Below are 8,914 nucleotides of genomic sequence, written 5' to 3'. Positions count from 1 at the left end.
GAGCACTTTTCATATTCTTTATCCTGGCTGAAGCACATTTGTTTCAATCTATAACAATAATCAGCCGTCCTACATTACCAGTCAAAAGTTTTTGAACAGTAAGATTTTGAATGTTTTTTAAAGAAGTCTCTTCTGCTCACCAAGCCTGCATTTATTTGATCCAAAATACAGCAAAAGCAGTAATATTGTGAAATATTTTTAATATTTAAAATTAAAAGTTTTCTATGTGAATATCTGTTAAATTGTAATTTATTTCTGTGATCAAAGCTGAATTTCAGCATCATTCCTCCAGTCTTCAGTGTCACATGATCCTTCAGAAATCATTCTAATATGCTGATTTGCTGTTCAAGAAACATTTTTATTATTATTATTATTATCAATTTTTAAAACAGTTGAGTACATGTTTCTTCAGGATTCTTTGATGAATAGAAAGATCCCAAGATCAGCATTTATCTGAAATAAAAAGCTTTTGTCATTTTATACACTATACCATTCAAAAGCTTGGAGTCAGTATATATTTTTTGTTGTTGTTGTTGGAAGGAAATTATAGAAATTAATACTTTTATTTAGCAAGGATGCTTTAAATTGATCAAAAGACATTTATAATGTTACAAAATATTTCTATTTCAGATAAATGCTGCTCTTCTGAACTTTCATTAAAGAAACCTGAAAAAATGTATACTCAGCTGTTTTCAACATAATAATAAATGTTTTTTGAGCAGCAAATCAGAATATTAGAATGATTTCTAAAGGATCATGTGACTGGAGTAATGATGCTAAAAATTCAGCTTTGAAATCACAACAATAAATTACATTTTAAAATATATTCACATAGAAAACAAATAGTCAAAATATTTCAAAATATTGCTGCTTTTGCTGTACTTTGGATCAAATAAATGCAGGCTATGTGAGCAGACGAAACGTCTTTAAAAAACTTAATGTTCAAAAACTTTTGACTGCTATATATTTTACATTTAGTCATTTAGCAGACATTATTTTATCCAAAGCGACTTACAAATGAGGACAACGGAAGCAAATCCACAAGATAATTCAAACGAAAAAGATTTAATCTCGTTGGTTGAAGATGATCTTTGCTTTTGGGTTCTATTTGCCTTGATTAAGTTGAGATAACATAATTCAAATGCGTGGAAATGTGTGTCATAATTATATTAAGTTATACCAACGATTTATTTTTTTGAGTGTGTGTGGGCTGTTGGCGTTCTGCAGAAACGTCCTCAAGTCCTTCAGAGCGGGTCTGAACATCTGGATGAGGGCGAGCAGGGCGGCCTGCGTTCCCTCCAGAGCCTGGGCTTGTCTCTCCTGAGCGCAGGCCTGGGCCTCCTGCGAGCGGCGGATCATCTGCAGCAGGTCGCTCTGGTTCTCCAGGTGCTGGGTGATCTCGCGCACATGCAGGTTGGTGACGCGGTGCTCCTGCAGCAGTTTGGCGGAGTTGAGCGTGATGCGGCTCTTCAGTTCCTGCGGTTTGCACTCGGCCTGCGCCGCCAGCATCTCCAGCGGAGCCTCTGCGGTCACGGTCACCGGCGTCTCGGTGGTGCAGTACTCCACCATGCCTTCCTCCAGCGAGTGGTACGTCGTCTCGGCTGTGCAGGAATAATCACACATGGGTCAAAGACATTAAGATGTCCGCATCAAAAGACATTTACAAAAGTGATTTTATGTCCATAGAATTAGGGCTGCACGATTATGACAAAAATCATAATCGTCGATTATTGTAATTGTGATTATTAATTACGATTATCACAATTTACATTGAATGATGTGTAGCCTACACCATTGCTTGACGCAACTGCATGCCGTATTTTTATATGAAAATAAACAAGCTGAAAACTCTCTAAATTAAAAAACGTTTAGTGCTTTTCTATAGTATTAAGCCTCAAATGTCAACTATACATCGGATTGGTTTCTTCTTTAAATTATAAAAAAAGTAAAAATATGAATGGTATTATAATGTTATACTAAAACTAAAATTAAAACAATGGAAAAACCCTTAAAATAAGATGTAGAAAGAAAAAAACGCATCTTAAGCACGCAGAATAACATAAGTGGACTTTGAACGATTAATTGCCGCTTTGAACGATTACGTAATTGTGGCATCCGTAATTGTAATCGCGATTAGAAATTCGATTAATTGTGTAGCCCTACATTAAATGTAAGCGAAGTGTCTACTTTTAAGGTGTCAAATAATTTTTGGAGAATAAAATGTCGAAATAATGTTACGTTGTCATTCAGTGTAACACAATATTTATGTCAAAATTCAAACAACATGCTTATTCTGACGTGTACATATTAAAATATATAAAAGAATAAGGGAGCATATTAAATTTGATTGTGTTTTAAATGAGTAAAAAAATGTTACTGACAAATGGGCAAAACCTAGGATAGTGGCAAATTTTAAAAATGTAAAATCACAACTAATTAGTATCTGGGGTGAAAGTAATTAGTATTTTAATATGTCATAAATTGATTTTTGTTGTACATAAATATGCCTGACAAGATTGTTACACTGAATTACATTTTAGTGGGTGTCTTCTGTAAATCAGGGCGAAATGTATATTTATTTTTTGCTCAGAAAAACAAAAACAAAATTGCAATTAAATTAAACAGATTTTTTTGGGGGGGGAAAAACAACAACAATTTGAAGCAGTATTACACTTATTGTTTTTATGCTTAAACCCTTTTTCGTCTTTGACCTATGTATGTATTGTTGGACTGTTGTTTTAGAGCGAATAAAGCCAGTACAGACACAACAAGCCTGTGCGTTATTATGAACCATATTCATGTTATTATCATATACAGACTCAGTGACAACTGTGAACGAACTGTCTCATTAAGAAACAATAATTCCCCTGGAAATGATTTTCCGGGGGATTTTCACAACATCAGAGACAAAAGTAGCTGTAAATAATGCACAAGATATCAGAATACAATAAATGCTCTGCTAGAAAATATTTGTTCATGACAATTCTGGGGGGGGGGGGGCAACAACAATTTAAAGCAGTATTACACTTATTGTTTTTATGGTTAAACCCTTTTTCGTGTTTGACCCGCACACATATGTGACCCTCAGTTTGGGAAGTAACATGTAACTAAATTCAGAGATGCAAACAGGTAAGGGGGAAAAAAAGGTGAGAACAGTGCATGGATCGGGGGCATGCTCCACGCGGAATTTCTTTTAAAGATATTTGCTTTACATGCTCATTTAAGGTATTTTTTTTAAATATTTTTATTATGTCCAAAACTGTAATTTTTCAAAAAAAAAAAAAAAACATTTTACAAAAATCAAGATTGAATATGTTTGGTCAAAATCCCATGTTATAAAAGATGAAGTGCTATGCAGGCTATTTAAGACAATATTGGCTGATTAGACGGCAATGCTGACCTAAAATGCAAAATATTTGCCCTTTCTCTCTTCATCGTTCCCATATCTCAGACCTCAAATAGGAAAATATTACTGTTTTTTTAGACATAGTTTTTGAAGTAAGGAGTAAAGAAAATACTATGCAAAACTTATTGAAACAACCCGTTCTTTATTTACCCTTGTAAGACCCCCCCCCCATAAAAACACTTTCTCATTGGATCCAAGCAAATCTCATAGGTGACCTATTTTGATCTCAAAAAAGTGAGTTGCCACTGAAAGGTGATGAGTTTGCATCGATGTAAATTAAGTAATTTACCTTTTTTTTTTCAACTGCTTGGACACATTTCCAAAACTTTACACGCAAATCCAAAAAAGGCCTCACAAACACATCTCAAAAGCAAACATTTACACACACCTTTGCCATAATATTAATTCCTCTTAGATTTTTGTGTGTTGCATAGAGAATTGTGTGTTGTGTTTTGCAAAAAGTGTTTTATGAAATTGAAAACTGAGTCAAAGGCCCAGAATTAGTGTATGGTTTTGCAGATTTGGTGTGAGGTTCTGCTGTTTGAGTTGAAATTGTGTGACAAGTAAAGATTTTGTGTGTAAGCAGTTGAAAAAAAAACTGTAATTACAAAATAAATGTAATTGTAATCAGTTAATGTGTAATTAAATTACGGTTACTTATGATAATGTTAACGATTACAAAGGGGGTTGCATCTGAATTTTCTCACACACATACAGATTTAATTGATTTCTTTCATAAATTGCATTGACTTCTCTAAAATATGAGACACCAGTGTTTCAGGAGTTTAGTACACAATATAGGACACATGCTTATTCAATAACTCTTTTATTTACAATTTGGGTTTATGTATGTCCTTTGTTTTTTAAGATTAACTGTTTTTTTTCCCAAGGCATGGTTAGATGCCAGTGTTTCCTGTCATAACTATGCAAAGATTTAATTTCAAAAACAGTATCATAGCTCCTAAACTATTTCTTGTTATGATTTTGGAAATCTGTATTTAACCTCCGAACGATCTCAAAGTCTGATTTTGTGGTGGCTGTGCTTTAAAATTAAATTATTATAATCTTAATTCAAGTGATGAAGGATTTGGAAAGTGACAGTAATCAGTGTTGAGCGCTACAGTAAGGTTAACCCTGCCTGCTTTAAATGTTTGAATGAGATTAACAGTTGAAAACATTAGAAATTTGGAAAGGTAATCAAATGTAATCAGTTACATTAATAAAGCAATTCAAATAGTTACACAACTTAATACATTTTAGATAGGGTAACTTGTAATCTGTAACCTATTACATTTCCAAAGTAACCTTCTGAACACTGCTGACCCTGGAGCACAAAAGCAGTCTTAAGTCGCTGGGGTATATTTGTAGCAATAGCCAACAATACATTGTATGGGTCAAAATTATCCATGTTTCTTTTATGCCAAAAATCATTAAGATATTAAGTAAAGATCATGTTCCATGAAGATATTTTGTAAATTTCCTACTGTATATATATCAAAACTTAATTTTTGATTAGTAATATGCATTGCTAAGAATTTCATTTGGACAACTTTAAAGATGATTTTCTCAATATTTTGATTTTTTTTGCACCCTCAGATTCCAGATTTTCAAATAGTTGTATCTCGGCCAAATATTGTCCTGTCCTAACAAACCATACATCAATGAAAAGCTTATTTATTCAGATGTATTCAGATGTATAAATCTCAATTTCAACAAATTAACCCTTATGACTGGTTTTGTGGTCCAGGGTCACTACTGTGCTTTTATAAACAGAAAATAGGCTTAGATGAAGATCATAAGTCAAGCTAAAATCGTACCTTCAAGAGTTTTTATCTCACACGCAGCTGCTGGCTGAATGCCTATGAAGAGAGAATCGCATTTTTATTTCAATTTTTAAAACTCAAAATATAAGTTATATTTTGCAAGTTTTTCTTGCAGTTTTGTGTTTTTTATTTGGACTTTCTTGCATATTTTGATTTTATAGCTCACAATTTGAAAATTTTCCCTTCACAATTCTGAGGTTATATCTCAATCTCAGAATTTTGACTTTTTTTCCCTCACAATTTTGAGTTTATATCCTACAATTTGGACACTTCTTTTCTCTAATTTTAAGCTTATATCCTGCAATTTGGACTTTTTCTCACAATTTTGTGTATATATCCTACAGTTTAGAATTTTTTGCAATTCTGGGTTTTTGTTTCACAATTTGGACATTTTCTCACAATTTAGGGTTTTATTGCACAATTTGGACTTTTCTCTCACAATTTTAAGATTATATCTTACAATTTTGGACTTTTTCTCACAATCCTGGGTTTTTGTTTTACAATTTTGACTTTCTTTCTTACAATTTTCTTTTGGAAAGGACTTTTCTGAGAAAAAAGATCAGAATGGCAAGATATAAACTTTAGTTTATTATGAAGGTTTTTACAAATGGGTTTGTTCATATGTCAGTAACCTGATTTATATAACATCTTACGTCTTTAAAAAAACTGATTTATTAGTGATTCTGATTTATTAGTGATAAAAAGAGAAACCCAAAATTACCTCTGTAAAAAATCATTACTTCTAATATGTCAACAAATAAAACACGAATTTTGAACCTGGTTTAATCCAATGTTCAGAGCTCTGGAAAATGATGCAAATTAATGCATATTAAACTAGCTAATGTATCGTTTGCATATTTAAACATAACATTTCAGTAAAATGGAACAAAAATTTTCAGTTTTGTTAATGAATGCGTCTTAATGTACTGAGGTTTTATTTCTTGGTTTCATTTTGAAAGAGTGTTTGTTGTGAATATTTAGATAAGGTTACTTTGTTACTACATTTTTTGTTTAGCTCAGGAAGCATTTAAACCTGCATGGCTGCCTGTCGTGGGAAATCTACTAACCCTCTGATAAAAGTTGATCTAGTTCACCAGGGCCGTTTCTAGGCATAGGCGAGCTGTATCCAAATCAAAATGTAATACAGTTAATTTATGTGTGATTTATGTGTAAATTATGTGCAATGTCTTAGCCACTAGGGATTGTTACATAGGGCTATACAGGCATCTAGTGGCAACAGGGGGGCAATAGGAATTTCGCCTAGGGCGTCAAATTGGCTAGAAACGGCCCTGTAGTTCACATATTTACACATGTTGGAGGGGACTTACTGTTGTTCAGCATTAGCTTATAAAGCTTACATTGAAATTTTATTAATTAAATGCTTACATTTTTTATAATCTGTCTCTAAATGTTTGTATTTCAGGAGATACGTCGCTCTTTTAGGGGTATAAATCAAGATATAAAAACTTATCTAAAATAGACTCTTGAGATTTTGTTGCTTGTGTTTTAGAAAATCAAATCTTTTTGTAATCTTGACAAAACCCATATCATTGGAAAGGTCTGACAGTCAAGGTTCCATATTTGGTGACTTTTTTGTAATAGAAGTGATATTGTGACAGAAAACCGCAGCAAAAAATTCAATGGAGTTTGGGTGTAACCCAGTGGTTATTTTGGTATAGTGCCAAAAACTTACAGGAACCACAATTTTGGTGATATCAACTTCAAATTTGGAACATAACTTGGTTAGACATATGGCTTTGATTTTATAGAAATTTTAGAGTGCAACATATTTTATCTTTTTAAAAAGAGACCAACCTTAGGTCTGTATTCCAAAGCGTTCAGGAATTACAACCATGTTAGCATTGATAAACAAGTGTTCTGTTTTTAGTGAATTTATACCTCCAAAGAGGCGACGTATCCTGGGGGATTCAAACATTAAAATCAAAAACAAGAGTCAGCATGCGCGCGCTATCACTGAACGTAATCAACGTTTTTTACGTTCAGTGGATACTCTCCAAAATGGCGGAAGACGGTAACTCGGGTAGAAGAATTGTTGAATAAATTATGTTATTATTGTTTTCTTTGCTTGCACACAAAAAAAGTGTTCTCGTAGCTTCGTAAAATTACGGTTGAACCACTGATGTCACATGGACTGTTTTACCGATGCCCATACGTTTCTGGACCTGGGAACATTGCAGTTGCGTTGCTGTCTATGGGAGGGTCAGAGAGCTCTCGGATTTTATCAAAAATATCTTAATTTGTGTTCTGAAGATGAACAAAGGTCTTACGGGTTTGGAACGACAAGAGGGTGAGTAATTAATCACAGAATTTTCATTTTTGGGTGAACTAACCCTTTAATTTGACACTTTAGACTGTTAATAAAGTGGGATGTTGCAGTTTAGGGTCAGCGATATCTTTATCTTATCTAATTTGCAATAGATTTGAAAAAAAATTATTTTATTTATATATTTTATTTTTTTATAGGAATATCTGGCAACACTGCATCGCCGGCACTTGAAACGACAGTAACCAAAAAAGCCCATGGACAGATTATTACTGACAGGAAAGCACATTCAATTAAGGGAAACGCATAAAAATATAATGATATTATCTCTCAGAACCGTTATCAACGCTATCAAAAACAGTAGCATTTAACACTAGTACACAGATCTGTAGAACTAGGTTACAGAATGAAATACAATAGCTTATGCAAACAATAGCAATGAAGAAGTCTATATTATGTCATTCAGTATAGTAGTAACATTTTCACAAATCATGCAAAAAACATTCATAAGAGCACTAGACAAAGTTATCATCTATATAGCAATGGTTATTAATAAAAACTACAACAGTAATATGTACTGTTGCATGATCAATAAACAACTAATACAATTATCCAACCCTAACCTAATAGTAAAATGATTGATGCAATAAATATAGTATAATTTCATCCCGTTCATCCCTCCAAAAAAAAGAGAAATCATCTTTCAGAAATATCTACATGTCTGTTTCTTTTAAAGTGTTAGTGTATATAATGAGTTGTATTTTGCAGGGGTTATTACCCCAGACCTCACTAATTTTCAAACCCTGGCTACGGCATGCCTAAGTGAGTGTGGGAGTCTACGAGTGTGGGGTAATATAAAATTGCGTAGAATACGTAAAAACAGTACGTTTTTGTCCTGATACAATTGCGCAGCGTAATGACTTCTTGAATCGACTTCTCTTCCAACAACAACGTTTGCGGACGCAAATGGCTGAAGTCCCGCCCATTCGTCGCCTCTTACGAGTCCCATTGGCTTAGATTTGCCATTGTCGGTGACAGAGCTTTCTTTTTTATTGGTGGAAACTGTTATCAGTTATCAGAAATTACCACATCCTACATGTGCGCTAGAATTATGACGTATTCTCAACCACAGGAGGGAGCTGTTTAATAACAAAGATATAAGAATATATATATATATATATACAGTATATATATATATATTTACATTACATTTAGACATTTAAGAAAACAAATGGATAGAATACAAAAAGATTAGAGAAGCAAGTGTTATCTTTTTTTAAGAAAACAAGCAGATAGTAAATAAGTCTAAAAGGTGCAAGTTTTTTTTTATATATAAAGAATAGAATTAGAATAGAGAGTGCTAGAGTTAGAGGGTCAAATAAAGATGGAAGAGATGTGTTT

At 33.1% G+C, this 8,914-nt stretch overlaps 1 protein-coding gene across 1 annotated transcript in view; it reads right to left on the bottom strand.

Moving 5' to 3' along the window:
- Positions 1-1,104: 1,104 nt before the first annotated feature.
- Positions 1,105-8,914, bottom strand: part of LOC107671015 (nuclear apoptosis-inducing factor 1-like) — a 14,231-nt gene continuing 6,421 nt past the window's right edge. Inside the window, exons 2-3 of the mRNA XM_016463840.1 lie at positions 5,224-5,265; positions 1,105-1,601 (exon numbers count right to left, since the gene is read on the bottom strand). Coding sequence (XP_016319326.1) covers positions 1,165-1,601; positions 5,224-5,265 — 479 coding nt within the window. The 3' untranslated portion in view covers positions 1,105-1,164. The remainder of the gene's footprint in view (positions 1,602-5,223; positions 5,266-8,914) is intronic.

The sequence above is a fragment of the Sinocyclocheilus anshuiensis genome, unplaced genomic scaffold (assembly GCF_001515605.1).
Source record: "Sinocyclocheilus anshuiensis isolate Anshui unplaced genomic scaffold, SAMN03320099.WGS_v1.1 scaffold332, whole genome shotgun sequence".
In the NCBI taxonomy this organism is placed as follows: domain Eukaryota; kingdom Metazoa; phylum Chordata; class Actinopteri; order Cypriniformes; family Cyprinidae; genus Sinocyclocheilus; species Sinocyclocheilus anshuiensis.
This window is presented reverse-complemented; position numbering and strand designations above follow the sequence as displayed.